Genomic DNA, 16,256 nt, shown 5'->3' with positions numbered 1-16,256 from the left:
AGAAACAGGCTATGAGATGTAATTACAGTTGTTGAAGTTTACAAAAAAAATATGTAAAGCTTGTATATACTTCACACAATATTATATAATCTGAACACCATTATAGTACACCATCATTTATGAATGCATAAGAGGTTAACTATATAGAAATAAAAGTGCAAAAATTCGATTGTGTCTACTAGATAAGAGTCCAGTGCGATCATGACGATAAAGACCTAACCACTTATTGAAAGGCGTGAAGTATTCTGTTTCTATGTTTTGGATCTAAATGGCATTATCAGTCTCAGAACTGATTCATAACTAAAAGTGGGTAACAATATATACTAAAGTTCTTGAACAGTTAAGAAGATATGTTATCCTCAAACTTTATATTACAGTTCTTAACTATGAATACGTCTTACACTGACAAGAACTTCTTCTTTTCCTCAATCTCTCTACACTTTTAGCGTCACAACCATAAATAATAAATAAAGAAAAATATGTATTCTTTTTATCTGAAAAACCAATAATGAAACTAAAATTAAATTTAAAATGGAAAACGACCCACTTGCTATGGTAGGACAGTCACAGTGTTTGTGTCCTATATATATTACACACAGATCTCTGGGTATGATTCCACAGTTCCCACACTTTAACATCAACATTCATTACAGAACCCATCTTTGACTTTTCTTGAATCTCTCTCTCTCTCTTTGTCACAATCTGTCTAATTACTATAATCATTGAAGGAAACAAGCAAAGAAACTTTGATCAAGCAATGGCTCTTCTTGGTTTCTTCATACGGATCATTACTTTCACTCTGAGTCTGAGTCTGAGTCTGACTCAGGTGGTTGATGGGTTTCAGAGTCGAATGTTGATGAACAATGGACTTGCTCTCACTCCTCAAATGGGGTTCGATCCTCTTCACTTGTTTTAATCTCCTTGACTCACAAGTTACCTTCCTCTTATGCTTGTACTTTCTTATCAGGTGGAACAGCTGGAATCATTTTCAGTGTAACATCAATGAAATTCTTATCAAACAAACCGGTAACTACTGATTCAATTATATATATAGAAAATAAAATCTGATACAAGCAATGATTGATTAATGTCTGAGTTTCTCTGCAGCTGATGCAATGGTCTCAAGTGGTCTCTCTGCAATAGGCTACAAGTATATCAACATAGGTAAAACAAATAAGATGTTGCTGTTGTTTGTTACTCATCTCTCTTTTTTCTTATTGTTGTGTACTGTTTTTCTCTGTGTGTTATAGATGATTGTTGGGGTGAACTCAAGAGAGATTCTCAGGTTAAAGAAACACCAAATGAAAATTTTCTTTTTTTACTGAGATGTGTGTGACAATCCAAGAACGAAACTGAGATGTGTTTATGATGTATCTATCAGGGAAACTTGGTTGCTAAAGCGTCGACGTTTCCTTCAGGGATCAAAGCTTTATCAGATTATGTTCACAGCAAAGGGCTTAAGCTTGGTATCTACTCTGATGCTGGGTATACACAAGAGACTTTTGTTATAGAACTCAAATCTTGTCAAGACATAGTTGATAGTTTCTTTATTGATCGTCCTTTATTTCTTGATTGCTAGGACCCTTACCTGCAGCCAAACCATGCCTGGCTCACTAGGGCATGAAGAACAAGATGCCAAAACATTTGCCTCATGGGTATGTATGTATGTATGCATGCATGTTACATTTGAAACCAATCCTGAAGCTGTGTCTTTTTGTTATGGTGAATTTTGACAGGGCATTGACTACTTGAAGTATGATAACTGCCAAAACACAGCGACAAGCCCAAAAGAAAGATACCCAAAAATGAGCAAAGCTTTGATAAATTCAGGAAGATCCATATTCTTCTCTTTGTGTGAATGGTAAGAACCAAAACACAAGTTATGGATTCTTTTTCTTGCACAGACAACTTTGGTCTGATCTGATGATGAAACTGAGTTGTAAAACGCAGGGGACAAGAGGATCCAGCAACATGGGCAGGAGCTATTGGTAACAGTTGGAGAACAACAGGAGACATCCGAGATAACTGGAAGAGGTTTCTCTTCTTTTATGGCTCTTTCTTGCAATCTTAGTGTAACAAGAACATGAATATGATCGTCTCTTACTTATTTTATTTTATTTTGGTTATTAGCATGACAATGATAGCAGATCAGAATGATAGATGGGCGTCTTACGCAAGACCAGGATCATGGAACGGTAAGTAGTTTTGTTTAACTAAACAGATGTGAGTGGAGAAAGTAATGTCCGTGAAACTGAAACAGATCCAGACATGCTTGAAGTGGGTAATGGAGGCATGACTAGAGAAGAATACAGATCTCATTTCAGCATATGGGCATTGGCAAAAGTATGATGAACATAGTATGAATGTTTTTCTTACGTGATAACAAATGTTGGACTGTGTTTGTCTCTTGCAGGCTCCTCTGCTGATTGGTTGTGATCTTAGATCGATGGACAAAGTCACCTTTGAGTTGCTTAGTAACAAAGAGGTGATTGCTGTTAATCAAGGTAATTAACTAATATCAAACAAAGTTCTTAAAACACTTTAGAAGTAGTAGTAAGAGCTTTTAGATGCTTATGTTCAGACAAACTTGGGATCCAAGGAAAGAAAATCAAGAAAGATGGTGATCTTGAGGTATTATACTTCTTGTTTATGTATGCATGCACATACCAAACAAGAACAATATGAAGACATATACATAACATGTATGGTTGGAAAATGCAGGTATGGGCAGGTCCACTAAGCATGAAACGGGTAGCAGTTATCCTATGGAATAGAGGATCATCACCTGCTAACATTAATGCTCGATGGGAGGAAATTGGTCTTGATTCATCAGCTATTGTTAACGCTCGTGACTTATGGGCGGTAAATTATGATAAATCAAACCTTTTTTCCTTATTATTACTCACACATGAAACTTAATCATGAAACCTTTTGATGAATGTAGCATGTAACACACTCAGGTGTTAGAAAACAACTATCTGCCTTAGTGGAGCCTCATGCCTGCAAAATGTATACTCTCACCAGACGCACAGCATAAGATGATTTCATCTACATCTTGCGTCAATCAAGTGAAACTGAGACCTAGCAAAATATTTACTGTTGAAGCCAGGAAGAGTGTACCAAATCATCTCCTACTCAATCTATGTATTCACTTTGCTTAATATGAGATTCCATCATCATAAATAATCAATCAAAATAATATTATAATAACAATAGTAATTTGAGTTATGACAAACTCTCTCATGAAAATCCAGATGTTTACAAAATTTTCATCTATATATTTCATGATAACAAGATGCCACAAACCAGGCTTATAGACCGAGGATGCATGAAAAGGAAAGCAGAAATTGTTATTACCACCCACTTGGAAGTGGTAAGTCATCATTGGATTACTCAGCCATAAACAAGTTAAAATCGTTGTGCCTTAACATGAGTGTTCCCAAAGGCAGCAGATTCTTCATGCATGTTGAAGTTTTGTTGATCTGAGGGTCCCTGGCATGATCCAAAGTTCCAAACATTACCGGAGAGCTTGGAACTGACAACTCCAGAAGCAGGAAGCACAACTTTTATATCTTTGAGGAAATGTTTATAAGAATCACAAGGAAATCTAGCTCAATACATCTATAGCTAACATACACTTGTTTTCAAGCATATATAATAGTTAACTAGTTCAATACATCTAAAAGATGCACTTGTTTTCATGCATAAATGATGATAGTTTTACTAGTTCAGTACATCAAAAGCTAACATACACTAATAGTAGTATACAGAAAAAGGTGTAACTGTGTAAAGCATTTGAATCTTGTGTAGATCACATGGGTGACGAATTGATAGAATTGATAGAATCATCATAGAACGGCAGGTATAGTCTATGGTGGGATCCATTTCAAACCATAATTCCTTTTGTGATTTATTTTATTAGTTTTCTGACTTTCAAATACATGACAATACCTTATCTTAGCAAGATAATATGGCGTCAGAAAGTCACCATGCCAACTCAGAAAGCTCCAAAGCCACAACATCCCTTCTCCATAAGTCAGCGTTTATATTATTTCTTATTTTGTCTTCTACTTTAATATTTTTTCTGAACATTTTTTCATTTCATGTTCCAAACTAATTGAAAATGTAACAAAATATCTAAAAATTAACTAGTAAAGATATATAGGCAACTGAGATTCTGCTGAACGGAAACGTTTTTACATGCATGTGATGTGTAAGAAACTACACAAGAGATACGTATTTACATGCATGTCATGTGATGGGTAAGAAACTAGACAATATCAAAAAAAAAAGAAGAAGTATGCCGTCTTGCCAACTTGTAGTAAGTTAAAAAGCATGTCGGAGTCTAACGTGAGGGGCGTGTGATCCTAATCAAAGCGGTCAAACAAATTGCTTTAATTCTAATCACCAAAAAATATTCAAAATGAATTAATCTTTCTTTCATTTCTTGCTGAATCGTTGATGACACATTATGACTCATCCTGCGCTCAGAAAAAGGTTTTAAAGAATGAGTCAAATATCTTCTCTTTTCATTGCCCTATAAATACCTTAAGCCTCCACCAAACCATTTCATCAATCAGCTTCATTTTACAAATCACACAACATCAAGATCAATTACTCAATCCTCTAAAGATGAACATGAGCAGAGTTGATCAACAAGTCATTACTTATCCGGTAGGGTATCTACCTGATCCGGCTTCTAGTAATACCAAAAAATCAGTTGTTAAAAGGAAGAAAACTGATGGTTTCACCACTGGAGCTAGAGACCAGAACAAGTTAAGACCAAAGCTAACCGAAACAGTGAAGAGAAAGCTATCTTTGGGGGCTAAGATTCTTCAGGTTGGAGGTCTAGAGAAGATCTATAAGCGGCTCTTCAGAGTCAAGGAAGATGAAAAACTCTTCAAAACTTACCAGTGTTACCTGTCGACTACAGCAGGTCCCATCGCAGGCCTTCTCTTCATTTCTTCCAAGAAAATGGCCTTTTGCAGCGAGAGATCGATAAAGGTGGCTTCCCCTCAAGGAGACATGATCCGAGTTCACTACAAAGTGTCGGTTCCTTTGTGCAAGATCAAGAGAGTGAACCAGAGTCAGAACACGAAGAAACCGTCACAGAAGTACATGGAAGTAGTCACGGTCGATGGTTTCGAATTCTGGTTCATGGGGTTCTTAAGCTACAAGAAAGCTTTCAGTTGCCTTGAGAAAGCTCTTTCTCTGAGCTATGAAGACAGTGAAGAACAATAGTTAAAACCAGTGTTTCTTAGAAGCTTTGGAGTTTTAGAAATATTTCATTTCTTCTTTACCTGATTGATAAGAAAATAGTCTTAGAAAGACAAACAATACTGTACATGGAGTTTTAAACGAATAAATTATCTATTTCAAAAAAAAAAATTAAATTAGAATTTTTACACATATTAGTAAAATATATTAAATTTTGGTTAAAATACACAAAATAGTATTTTTCATAATTTTTAACCAATAAAAATTTAATAAACACAAACAATTTTGTTGAAGTTTATAGTTTATCGCTATTGGTTAATAAAAACAAGATCTAGATCTTGTTCATGCGAGTCTTTTCTTCTATACTAAAATATTTTAATTATATAACAAAATTTGTTAATAAATTAATATAATTTTGTGTTACAAATAAAAAAATGTAACTTTTAGAAAGGGCAAATCTTCAAAATAGCATTTTTCTAAGTTTATATCACAAAAATAGCACTCCAAAACTAAAATGACCAAAATAGCACCTTTCTAAGTTTATCCTTTGAAAATTTTAATTTTTTTATTTTTCAAAATTTGAAATCTTATCCCCAAAACCTCATTTCTCAACTCTAAACCCTAAACCCTAAACCCTAAACTCTAAACCCTAAACCCTAGATTCTAAACCTTAAACCCTAAACCATAGACCCTAAACCCTAAACTCTAAACCCTAAACCCTAAATCATAAACCCCACCCTTTAACTCTAAACTCTAAGTTTGTGACTTTTGATAAAACATTAAGTGTTATTTTTGTGATTTTTGACCTTGACTGCTAGTTTGGGAACAAAAACTTGATTTAGTGCTATTTTTGTTTTTTTCTCTTTTTAGAAACAAATCTTTTTTTAAACATGTACGAATATTTGTTTTCTGTAAGAATTTCAATGGAGACACAAATGAATTGATAGGAACTAATCAAAGATTGAATCAACCAAACTCAACACTCAAGAACTCTTGAGCCAAATCTGAATTACAGAGTAGCAGCTCCTCTGTTTCTACATGTATATATGATGAATCAACAACTACACTACACGGAACTGAAGGCTCATCATCAGCTAGAACCAAACATGCGTTGTAAACTCCATTTCCAGGCGGTAGATTAAGTACTGATGATCTCGGCACCGAGATCCTTCTTTCACTCTGCATATCTCCGGTGTTGTTGACTTGCAAGATAAGCCGGTGTGCTCTGCCGAGGAGCTCTGATACATAACTCATATCTCCCGCTGCAAGAGCTTGGCGTACACGTGTAGAAGAGACTTGCCCTCTGTCTTTTGAGTCCCCTGAGTCTCTCTTTTCTGAGTCTTGCTTTTTGTCCATCACGGAGGTTATGATGTAGGCTCCGATGCCATACTCCTCGCACAATCTCACTAGCTCAGAGGCATCACCAGAAGCTTTATATCCAAACCTGTAATTTTCGCCTGCCACAACTCCACAGACTCTGAGCTCTTTTGATAGCTTCTCCACAAACTGTCGTGGGGTAAGATGCCGCACGCTGGCAAATTCAATCTCGTACTCTACAGGTGCTTTGTTTCCACAGTATGAGTCCCAAGAGGTAAGCACTCGTTTTCGATCACATTTGGCCACTATTGGAGCCCTGCTTGTACATATATATGTGTCAGTAGTCACCATGGGATAGAACACAAACTGATTGGAACATACCAATGTATACCTATGTTGAAAGTGGATAGAGACAACGAAATGTATAACAAAAGGAAAGGGGAGGCATGAATAAATGAATACTACAAGGGGGATATTACCTAGGCTCCCACCCGAAGACCTCGGCCATTCCAACAAAAGATAATAGATACGGAGTTCCGACTCTGGAAGCTTGAATGGCTAGCTCTCGATGGCCAACATGCAGAGCATCAAACTTCCCTAGAGCAACAATACCTCCTGTAACATGAGATGTCAAAAACGATAGCATCGCAAAACCATCACCATATGCTAACATCTAATAATATATATCAATCTATCAAGTTTCTAGTGTCGCACCACACTTAAAGCTAATCATTGCATTATTCACCATTTAAAAACTAGAAAAGTGTGATGGAGCAGTTGGGTTTTAGAAAGTCAAGAAACAAGCAAGGAAGATACCTGAAACTGGAGTTGACCCATCAGCTGGAAGCTCAAGATCATCTTCTCGCTGGCTTTGGAGGAAGAAAACAAAACAGATAATGAGAAAAAGACGCCAACTTGTACATCAATTAGAGAGCAGTTACATAACTTCAAACACACAGCTCCTAAAACTTGTCCAATCAAGAAACATATCTCTCGTCAGACAATGCACACAACTCCAGTAAAATTCGCTACAACCTAAACTAAGAAACTCATGTCATGTCGTCAAGATGCAAACTTTAGATTTCAAAATCCTCAGCAAAAGACCAACATAGCATCTAAGTTTCAAATCGAGGAGTATACAATAAGTCAATAACCTGAAGCAGCTGTGAATGATAGGCGTTTCGCCGGAAGTCCTGTAGTGAAACCCAGATGAAGAAATCATCCGGTGACGCAATTTGTAGCTGCAATTACCGCTCGCCTTAGCTTGAGAAGGCCTAAGGAAGAAAGAAGAGAGCTGCACGATCTTAGCCCCACAAAAACCTAATCCGATAGATGTATGATGATGATGGTAATCGGACAAATGCTGCAAGGCACGTGAGCCTCCGCTCAACATGGTCCCGCCTCAAGATTAACGATCAGCCAAAGCTCTCGCTCTCTCGGAGACTCTTCGCCGCCTCGCCGGAGCCTACCTACCACTGTGGTTAAGGTTTTATGACACAACAAGTAATAATAACCCTCTATCTCATCCAGAGTGTATGAGTAACACCCCAAAATGTAACCCTCTATCTCATCCAGAGTGTCTTAATAACACCCAGAGAAAGCAACTCTCTAGCTCGTTTGAGTAACACCCAAGAATTACTTCTTAACTCCACTGCTAAACCAAATCCAACAGAACCGATGTCAAACCAATTTTTTAGTTAGAAACTGAATTAATTAGAAACTCAAAACTACAACAACAAAAAAAAATCAAATCCAAGACAAAAGAAATAAAATATCAGTCATGAGTAGAACAACCAAAATACTCACTCACCAGGGACAAATACAATTATGTAAAAACATGAGTAATCTCTTTTAATGATTTTCTATGCAAATAGTATCCAACCAAATCTATAAATAAATGTTAATAACTGATTCAAATTGTTTTTTTCAGTTTACAAAAGGAACACCAGAGTGAACCCTCTGCGCATACTCCACATACTCTCTCCCAAAAAACTGCTTCAAGTAATGCTCCTCATAAGGTATCCTATCCGCAAAGAACTTCCACACCACAACCGCAAACGCAACCGCCGAAACAGGGTTACACAGCATCACCTGCGTCCCCACAGACCATACAAGAAACCCGGAGTAGCTCGGATGCCTCACGATTCGATACACTCCTCGCGTCACAAGCCTGTGATGCTCCTCGTGGCGGATCTTTATAAGGTGAGTGAAGGATCTGCCCGCCGTGATGATCGCGGTTTTTCGAAGGACTTCACCGAGGAGGATCATTACGAGACCGACGTTGCTGATCCACCAGTGCTGTTTCAGGTTCGGGAAGAGAGTGATCTCGATTAGGTACTCGAGGATGGATACTAGCATTGCGAAAGCGTAGTGTTTGGTGATTAGGAGTGAGCTTAGAGTGACTCTCGATGGTCCGTGAATGGCTCTGGCGAGAATGTATTCCGATGTGTGGAAGAAGATTATCGCCAGGAGCATTTGTGTTAACTGTCTGAATCCAGTGTCAGTAAAGATCTCTGTCATTGATTCTTTACAAGGTTTTAGCTCAGACCTGAAAAAAAAAACACGAGTTACAGACCAGACAAGATGTTATTGAGGTCGATTATAACACAAAGGAAGGAATAAGCCAAATATGGGAAACATTCAACTATGCAAACTCTCACTTGACTAAAGATATATCTTTAAACCAAAATCTCAAGAACATTAAGCTCAATTAATGTAACAAATCAACCTTTAACTGTGACAAAGGCCTAAACAATGTTCTCCTTCATCCATTAAAAAGGAATCATGATATGATTCCAAGATACAGTTTTTATTACATGAAAATCGAAGATCTAAAACAAGGAATGCTTAAAGGGTTTCCTAAAGCAGAAACCCAACATAACAAGGAGGATCCGAGACATACCCAATTGAATTTAACAGCTGCTGAGACGGAATCAGAATCGCGTGAATCATACACTTAAAAAATGTTGATTCTTTGCTTGGGCTGTTCGATCTGTGTTCTTCCCGAGAAAAGAAACTTGTTTTAATCACGGAGATAGACCAGAGCTTCCGGTTAGAATCACGTTGAGGGAAGACCTAAAATCCCCAAAAAATGTCAAGAACAAGGCCTTTTTAGGATAACCGGCTCGAGAGCGGTTATCTCACCGGTTCAACTATGATTTAATTAATGGTTTATCGGATCATAGTGGCATTCTAAATCGTGGTTTTACATAACCAAGCAATCGGTTTGTTCCGGTTCAAATTAGTAATGGTAGTTAGATATCAATTGGATTTGCATTTACAACAAACATGGAGGATTTGATTGGTTTAGCCAATACCACCCTAAAAAAAACTTTTGGCTCATAATTAGTTTTGTATTTTCTTGCCTCAAATTATAAATGAATTTTCACACATTTTGAATTCTTTGATCTCTTGTAGAGTTAGCAAGCTTGTAGACCATTTGTTTGTATTCTTCTCTTCCCTTTTACTAGTGGAACTGCTGTACCACTGCGTTTACAATCCAAGGCGTCCAGCATTCTTTCATCAGGTCGAACTGGTCGCGAAGAAGTACCGCTTGTATGTTCGGTCTAGAACATTAACTATGGTCCTATATTTGTTTGAGGGTGACAGTTTCCAAAACAATTATTTTCTTTCAAAAATGTGCGATAATCAATTTTTTCAGTTCTATACCAAGCTTATACAAAACACTACAGAAGTTTTACGACTACCATGCATACCTCAAATCATTCAAAAGACAAGGACCACTTCACAAGAACTTGACGTATAAGACCCTTTTTTGTTTGCTTATCTTCTTTTTTTTTTTTTTTTTTTTTTTTTTTTTTTTTTTTTTTTTTTTTTTTTTTGTTTGCTTATCTTCATTTCCCTCATTCATACAAGTCACGAGAAACATTCAGGATTACAATCCTTTGACCGGTGGTAAGGAGAGATCAATATTCAATAGTTCCTGTGGGCTCAACTTCACTGACGTGAACCATAAAAGAAATCATGCACATAACGTACAGTGAGCTTTTTCCATTATGGCGTTTTTAGTAACAACAATCAATCAATCGACCTCACTGCCTCTCCTTAACAAATTCTTAGACCAAATATTCTTAAACACTGAAACCGTAAGCAATAATCTAAAAATTTAACTAAAACCTGAGCAACAAAAACACACAAATTAAGTACTCGTTAAACCATTTTAGAATACATATAAAACACAGATAAGTTTTCTATACATACTCAAGTATCCCTAATCCAAAGAGCACAAAATACAAGACCTTTTTTAACGTGGGTTATCCTCTTCCCTCCGACCCGACCCGGTATTCCCACCCGACAAAGAAGCCAGAAGATTGAGATGATGACCCGGAAGATAGTTCCCGACTCTAGCTGCTGAAGCCTCACCCATTGCAGCTGCAGCTGAAGCTTGTTGTTGCTGCTGTTGTCGGACGAATAGAGTAGCTGCTTGCTGCTGCTGTGTAAACAACATCTCCGGTGGAGCTCCGGTAGCAAAGCTCCATACTTGGCCGAAGTCCGGCCTCGCCGGAACCGCCCAAAACCCACCACCACTCATCAAAGAAGCCCCCATCGTGGGTCCAACTGTTAACCCTCCTCCTGCTCCGGCACCAGCTTCTCCCTCCCCCGCTCTCACGCCTCGCTTCCCGAGTGCGAAGGGGGAAGAAGTGGAGAGAGAAGCGGTGGAGAAACTCGCCGGAGTTGTACCCGTTCCCGTGGCGGCTATGATAGAAGGCTCGGCTTGGCGTAGGAGCCACTCTATGGTCTGACCGTCTGATTTGTGACCTAGCTCTCTGGTCAGCTGGAAAACTCGAGCTGCGCATATGATCGGCATACGAATCCGTCTCCCTCTCCCGTCGACTTTGGTGTGTCGATCCTTAGCCGGTGGCTTCTTCACGGCGTTAAGAGTTCCTTTGTTAACTGCTGACGGATGCTCCGCTATGACGCCGTTAGGCCCTGATCCGTCGTTGCTCGTCATGAGGGTGCCAGAAGAGAGAATTTGAGAGGTAAATGATTTTAAAGAGTGGCTTAGCAAGAAGCTGGTGGAGACAGGAAGTAGGGCACATGGCTGTTGGTGGGTCCCTCACACAGCTCACTTATGCGAGGGACGCGTTTAATTAAGCTCACGCGCTGACTCTGGTGTTGACTGTAGCGTAGGGACCACGGTCCGGCATTAGAATTTAAGTTATTTTGGGGTTAGAATGTGGGTCCCATATATATTTGATTGTCGGAATTACAGGCGATGCTTAATCACAGGAGTACTTAATTAAGACTCATGATTGATTCATGGTGGTTAGTGTGGAGCAAATCATGTGGAGTAGTTTGCAAAACTGTTTCCAATTTACAGTTTCCACGTTAGTTGAAAAGCTGTGCTAAAACGATCGGTCGTCGAGAGGGCCCAAGGTGGCAGAAGTGGGATAAGAGACAATCAATGACGTGATTATTTGGTGAGTCGACTTTACACCTGCACTGATTACGATTTTGTTTATTTATATAATTAATTTAATTTTTAGATCACTCTCTTTTGTGTTTCTATTACAAATGGCTCTTATAAAATGACAAGTACGCACTTTCTGACAATGGTTATTGTTTTGAGTATTTTACAACCTTTCCGATTCGACGATTAGTTATCTACTACCTCGTGTTTTGATGAGTGAGTAGTTATCGGTTAGCTGGATAAACGCGTCTATAGTTTGTAAAGTTTAGACACTAATTATTGCTAATGATCACCCAATTACCAAAAGTGAACACATACTCGTACGAATCATTTGATAATTGTCAAATGTGATAAACAGCTGGAGCCCATTCTCATTTATTTAGTTTTGAAATTAATACTATTATATGGTGTGGACCAAAATAAAGAAAGTGACACTTCTGACAAAAAAAGAATCAACTCGTGTTTCATCATACAAGAATCTTTTCCTAGTTTTCACTTGGCCATGCCTTAGATTTTCGCCACTGACTCAACCAATCAGAACGATCCACGTCATCTTGTGTTGAGGATAAGGATCTTTTTATCTTCTCTTTTGCTGAAAATTTAGCAAACTGTGACCATCGATAAAACCCTTTTTTTTTGGGTTCCCTTCACGATAACATGGATTGAACTTTTGGTTATTCTTGTGGTTTATTGTCATTTTTTAAAGTGTAAACACCAAACGTTTTGCAATTGACCACAGAGACTGCTCGTGCACACATCAAACAAATGTTTTGATTAGGAACTAAATTGTCTGAATCGCGGTTAACAGTGACAAGTCAGCTTGACACGGCCCAAACTAGTGCAAAGGGACCAAGTTATAAAAAGATTTGTGATTATAGCATATTCATAATCGAATATCCATTTCCTATTCTTCGAAAAGTTGTGATAAGTCTAGCCTAGCGCATAGAATTATGATTAGTTCATAGCAAGGAAAAAAAAGCATTGTGATTAGTCTATGCGGGCTGTAGTGGATTGTAGCCGTATATACAGATTAGCAACAATCTTTGAGTTGGTTAGCTGCTAGACAGTTAAAAGGTTTAAAAGAGTAATTGTTGAGTGTAGAGATTCTATAGTTTAATCAAGTCTTGAATCGGTTTGGATCCTATTAAGACATGTAACTCCTAAACAAAATCTATGCATTTTGACTTTGTAATAATATAGAGTCTGTAACAGTGGTCACGAATCTCCAAATCAACTCAACATTCCAGGATGTAGCAAGTTACTATCAGTCTTATCTCCACGGAGTAGCAACACACAAAGATTGAGGATTGGGATTAACCGATTAAGTACACCATCAGGGTCATTTATTCTCTTTAAAGACGTTGGGGGTTTAGTTAAAGGATTACAAAATGCAAGCGGGTCATTTGTCATATTTTAAAAATCTCAGGGCTTCATTTGCAATTATTTGCAAACATGAAATAAAACCGATTCGCGATCTTAAACGAAATTTAAAATCGAGCGAAGTGAATGTTGAAGTCATCATCATCGTCTCTCTTCGCGAACTCGATTCTCCTTCACCGATGGAAGAAAATGTCAGAGCTAATCAAGACTCACGCCCTTCTGATCACACTCGGTCTCTCCGAGGAAGAACCTTTCGCCTCTCGAGCTCTCTCCTTCTCTGCTCTATCCTCCACAGGCGACGTCGATTACGCTTACAGATTCTTGACGAGATTACCAAATCCTCCGGCTTTCAGCTGGAACTTCGTGATACGAGGCTTCTCCAATAGCAAAACCCCCGAGAGAACGATCCGTGCTTATATCCAAATGCTGAGAAACGGGTTCTCACCAGATCACATGACTTATCCGTTTCTCCTGAAATCGAATTCACGTCTCTTGAATAGGCAACTTGGTGGGTCGTTGCATTCCTCCGTAGTGAAAAATGGGTTCGTGTGGGATTTGTACATTTGTAATTCTCTTATCCATTTGTACGGTTCGTTGCGAGATAGTGTTTCTGCTCGCAAATTGTTCGATGAAATGCCTGATAAGAATTTGGTCACTTGGAACTCGATCTTGGACGGGTACGCGAAATGCGGGGATGTTGTTTCTGCACGAAAGTTGTTTGATGAAATGACCGAGAGAGATGTTGTGTCGTGGAGCTCTATGGTAGATGGGTATGTAAAGAGCGGCGAGTATAGCGAAGCTCTTGAAGTTTTTGATGAGATGATGAGAGTAAGTTCAATAAAGGCTAATGAAGTCACTATGGTTAGTGTGTTGTGCGCTTGTGCTCACTTGGGTGCGCTGAACAGAGGAAAGGCGGTGCATCGGTATATAGTGGATAAGCATTTGCCTTTGACAGTTATGTTGCAGACGTCTCTTATCGATATGTATGCTAAATCCGGGTCGATAGGAGACGCTTGGGGGGTGTTTTGTGGAGCAAACGTTGAGGAGAGAGATGTATTGATGTGGAATGCTATGATTGGAGGGCTTGCGAGTCACGGTTTCATAAGAGAGTCGCTTCAATTGTTTCACAAAATGCAAGAATCAGAGTTTGAACCGGACGAGATAACATTCTTGTGCTTGCTTGCTGCTTGCTCCCACGGCGGGTTAGTGAAAGAAGCTTGGCATTTGTTTAAGAGTCTCGAGAAAAGCGGAGCAGAACCAAAGAGCGAGCATTACGCTTGTATGGTCGACGTGCTTTCCCGTGCCGGTCTGGTTAAAGATGCATACGGTTTTATATCCGAAATGCCGATGAAGCCGACCGGTTCGATGCTGGGTGCTTTGCTTAACGGGTGTATAAACCATGGAGACTGGGAGCTTGCGGAAACAGTTGGAAAGAGGCTTGTAGAGCTGCAACCGGATAATGATGGACGATATGTCGGACTAGCTAACGTTTATGCGATCAACAAGCGGTTTGGCGCGGCGAGGTCTATGAGAGAAGCAATGGAGAAGAAAGGAGTGAAGAAAGTTGCTGGACACAGTATAATTGAATTGAATGGAATGCGGCATAGATTCATAGCTCATGACAAAACTCATTTAGACTTTGAGAAGATCTACGCAGCGTTACATCTGGTTGGTACTTGGATGGATCTCAATGTCGACAATGACGATAGTGGGAACTATAATTGTATTTGTTCATTTTAAAATCATGATGTTTTAGTCATTTTAACTAGGATGAGACCTGCTTTAAATTTATATCAAAATTATTTAAGAAAAATATCGTATAGAAAATAAAATTTATATTATTGATTGAATTAATATTTTGGCCCTTAAACATTTTTTTAAAAACCTTTTAGTTAATTACATAATTTTTTTACTAATGAACTAATCCCATTTTTAAAAATATTTTAGGTCAAAAAATTATTTATCGCATAAAAACATAACGTTTAGTTCGAAGAATCTCATGCCTACTATTTGGTTACAATGAAACTATGTCAGCTCGGTTTTATGTCATGATTTAGCAATTTAAAAGTTGATTATGGTTATGAGAAGTTTACATTCACGTGTCAATCCTATTTATCTTCGATATTTTTCTCATTTTTGTGTCATTTTGGTTATTGCTCGATATAAATATTGATTTTTGAGTTTATTCTTATGTTTTTCTTTTGTTTTGGCCTGAGATTTAGAAAATGTTTAAGATTCAAAATTATTAAAGAGATACATACTTAGTTTAAGATTTGCGCCTTGTGCAGAATAAATATTTTATATTTATTACTTATTTAATATTTTTCTAAATATTATGAAATAATAAAATAATAATTATATATTAAATAACTAAGAAATCAGTTACTATTATGTAATAAATTGGCTTGCACATATAAATCAAATGACCGCTCTTGTTTATTCGCAATCATTTTAGGATAAATAAATAAAAATAATCAATCTTATATATCGTATATTATATATAATTAAATTTAAACAATATGAAGTATATATATTAACATAAACACCTATTAAAATAAAATTATTTATTTATATGATTTTATTATCATTGTATCTTATTATAGAAAAAAATTTAAACAATCATCACAAACTTTTATGTGAGACTTTTAACAGTTTTAGTAATTTATATTCGTTTTGAAAAATTCAAAATACAACATATACAAAAAAAATCTAAATTTTTAATATATGATTAATGTAATTGTGTAATTTATTTTAATAATAAAGAATTAAACAAAAATGATAGAAAATATACAGATTATTAGCAAATATTTATTATTTAAAATCATTAATTACTATATATATCATAACCACACAAGGTAATTTCGTAGGTTTTATTTAAGGAAATGATATATAATAAATTTCAATTTGATAA

General features: G+C 37.3%; 6 protein-coding genes across 6 annotated transcripts; 3 read left to right on the top strand and 3 right to left on the bottom strand.

The window, feature by feature from the left end:
- The first annotated feature begins 609 nt into the window (after window positions 1–609).
- Window positions 610–3,228, top strand: LOC111204257 (alpha-galactosidase 2). The gene is made up of 14 exons (XM_022698558.2): window positions 610–891; window positions 968–1,026; window positions 1,108–1,164; window positions 1,251–1,285; window positions 1,382–1,485; window positions 1,580–1,655; window positions 1,737–1,861; window positions 1,951–2,034; window positions 2,131–2,195; window positions 2,261–2,343; window positions 2,414–2,504; window positions 2,582–2,631; window positions 2,722–2,862; window positions 2,945–3,228. The coding sequence occupies exons 1-14, from the start codon at window positions 758–760 to the stop codon at window positions 3,035–3,037; spliced, it is 1,197 nt and encodes a 398-aa protein (XP_022554279.1). The 5' UTR covers window positions 610–757; the 3' UTR covers window positions 3,038–3,228.
- Window positions 3,229–4,469: 1,241 nt separating this feature from the next.
- LOC106385160 (GEM-like protein 4) lies at window positions 4,470–5,424 on the top strand. The gene has a single exon (XM_013825115.3). The coding sequence runs from the start codon at window positions 4,633–4,635 to the stop codon at window positions 5,239–5,241; it is 609 nt and encodes a 202-aa protein (XP_013680569.1). The 5' UTR covers window positions 4,470–4,632; the 3' UTR covers window positions 5,242–5,424.
- A 733-nt stretch (window positions 5,425–6,157) lies between these two features.
- Window positions 6,158–8,048, bottom strand: LOC106384973 (FAD synthetase 2, chloroplastic). The gene is made up of 4 exons (XM_013824902.3): window positions 7,689–8,048; window positions 7,351–7,403; window positions 7,014–7,149; window positions 6,158–6,850 (listed from the first exon to the last, which is right to left on the bottom strand). Exons 1-4 carry the CDS (start codon window positions 7,925–7,927, stop codon window positions 6,184–6,186), a joined length of 1,095 nt encoding a protein of 364 aa, XP_013680356.1. The 5' UTR covers window positions 7,928–8,048; the 3' UTR covers window positions 6,158–6,183.
- Window positions 8,049–8,262: 214 nt separating this feature from the next.
- On the bottom strand, window positions 8,263–9,668 carry LOC106384974 (protein-S-isoprenylcysteine O-methyltransferase B). The gene is made up of 2 exons (XM_013824903.3): window positions 9,437–9,668; window positions 8,263–9,082 (listed from the first exon to the last, which is right to left on the bottom strand). Exons 1-2 carry the CDS (start codon window positions 9,484–9,486, stop codon window positions 8,461–8,463), a joined length of 672 nt encoding a protein of 223 aa, XP_013680357.1. The 5' UTR covers window positions 9,487–9,668; the 3' UTR covers window positions 8,263–8,460.
- Window positions 9,669–10,683: 1,015 nt separating this feature from the next.
- LOC106384975 (transcription factor TCP21-like) lies at window positions 10,684–11,558 on the bottom strand. Its single transcript, XM_048751866.1, has one exon. It carries the CDS (start codon window positions 11,504–11,506, stop codon window positions 10,799–10,801), a length of 708 nt encoding a protein of 235 aa, XP_048607823.1. The 5' UTR covers window positions 11,507–11,558; the 3' UTR covers window positions 10,684–10,798.
- Window positions 11,559–12,949: 1,391 nt separating this feature from the next.
- Window positions 12,950–15,199, top strand: LOC106385069 (pentatricopeptide repeat-containing protein At5g08305). The gene has a single exon (XM_013825023.3). It carries the CDS (start codon window positions 13,472–13,474, stop codon window positions 15,083–15,085), a length of 1,614 nt encoding a protein of 537 aa, XP_013680477.1. The 5' UTR covers window positions 12,950–13,471; the 3' UTR covers window positions 15,086–15,199.
- Window positions 15,200–16,256: the final 1,057 nt, after the last annotated feature.

Source organism: Brassica napus, chromosome C3, assembly GCF_020379485.1.
Source record: "Brassica napus cultivar Da-Ae chromosome C3, Da-Ae, whole genome shotgun sequence".
In the NCBI taxonomy this organism is placed as follows: Eukaryota; Viridiplantae; Streptophyta; class Magnoliopsida; order Brassicales; family Brassicaceae; genus Brassica; species Brassica napus.
The sequence above is the reverse complement of the archived record's forward strand: the minus strand, read 5'-3'. Positions and strand labels throughout refer to the sequence as shown.

Bases quoted from the DNA above. Each gene is read 5' to 3' on its own strand.
- LOC111204257 (XM_022698558.2), top strand. From the start codon at position 758: ATGGCTCTTCTTGGTTTCTTCATACGGATCATTACTTTCACTCTGAGT. The intron at 1,027-1,107 runs GTAACTACTGAT...GTTTCTCTGCAG, and splicing joins AATTCTTATCAAACAAACCG to CTGATGCAATGGTCTCAAGT. The intron at 1,486-1,579 runs GTATACACAAGA...CTTGATTGCTAG, and splicing joins GGTATCTACTCTGATGCTGG to GACCCTTACCTGCAGCCAAA.
- LOC106385160 (XM_013825115.3), top strand. From the start codon at position 4,633: ATGAACATGAGCAGAGTTGATCAACAAGTCATTACTTATCCGGTAGGG.
- LOC106384973 (XM_013824902.3), bottom strand. From the start codon at position 7,927: ATGTTGAGCGGAGGCTCACGTGCCTTGCAGCATTTGTCCGATTACCAT. The intron at 7,150-7,350 runs GTATCTTCCTTG...CTCATGTTACAG, and splicing joins TGGGTCAACTCCAGTTTCAG to GAGGTATTGTTGCTCTAGGG. The intron at 6,851-7,013 runs GTAATATCCCCC...ATGTACAAGCAG, and splicing joins GTCTTCGGGTGGGAGCCTAG to GGCTCCAATAGTGGCCAAAT.
- LOC106384974 (XM_013824903.3), bottom strand. From the start codon at position 9,486: ATGATTCACGCGATTCTGATTCCGTCTCAGCAGCTGTTAAATTCAATT. The intron at 9,083-9,436 runs GTATGTCTCGGA...TTTTTTTTTCAG, and splicing joins CAGCTGTTAAATTCAATTGG to GTCTGAGCTAAAACCTTGTA.
- LOC106384975 (XM_048751866.1), bottom strand. From the start codon at position 11,506: ATGACGAGCAACGACGGATCAGGGCCTAACGGCGTCATAGCGGAGCAT.
- LOC106385069 (XM_013825023.3), top strand. From the start codon at position 13,472: ATGTTGAAGTCATCATCATCGTCTCTCTTCGCGAACTCGATTCTCCTT.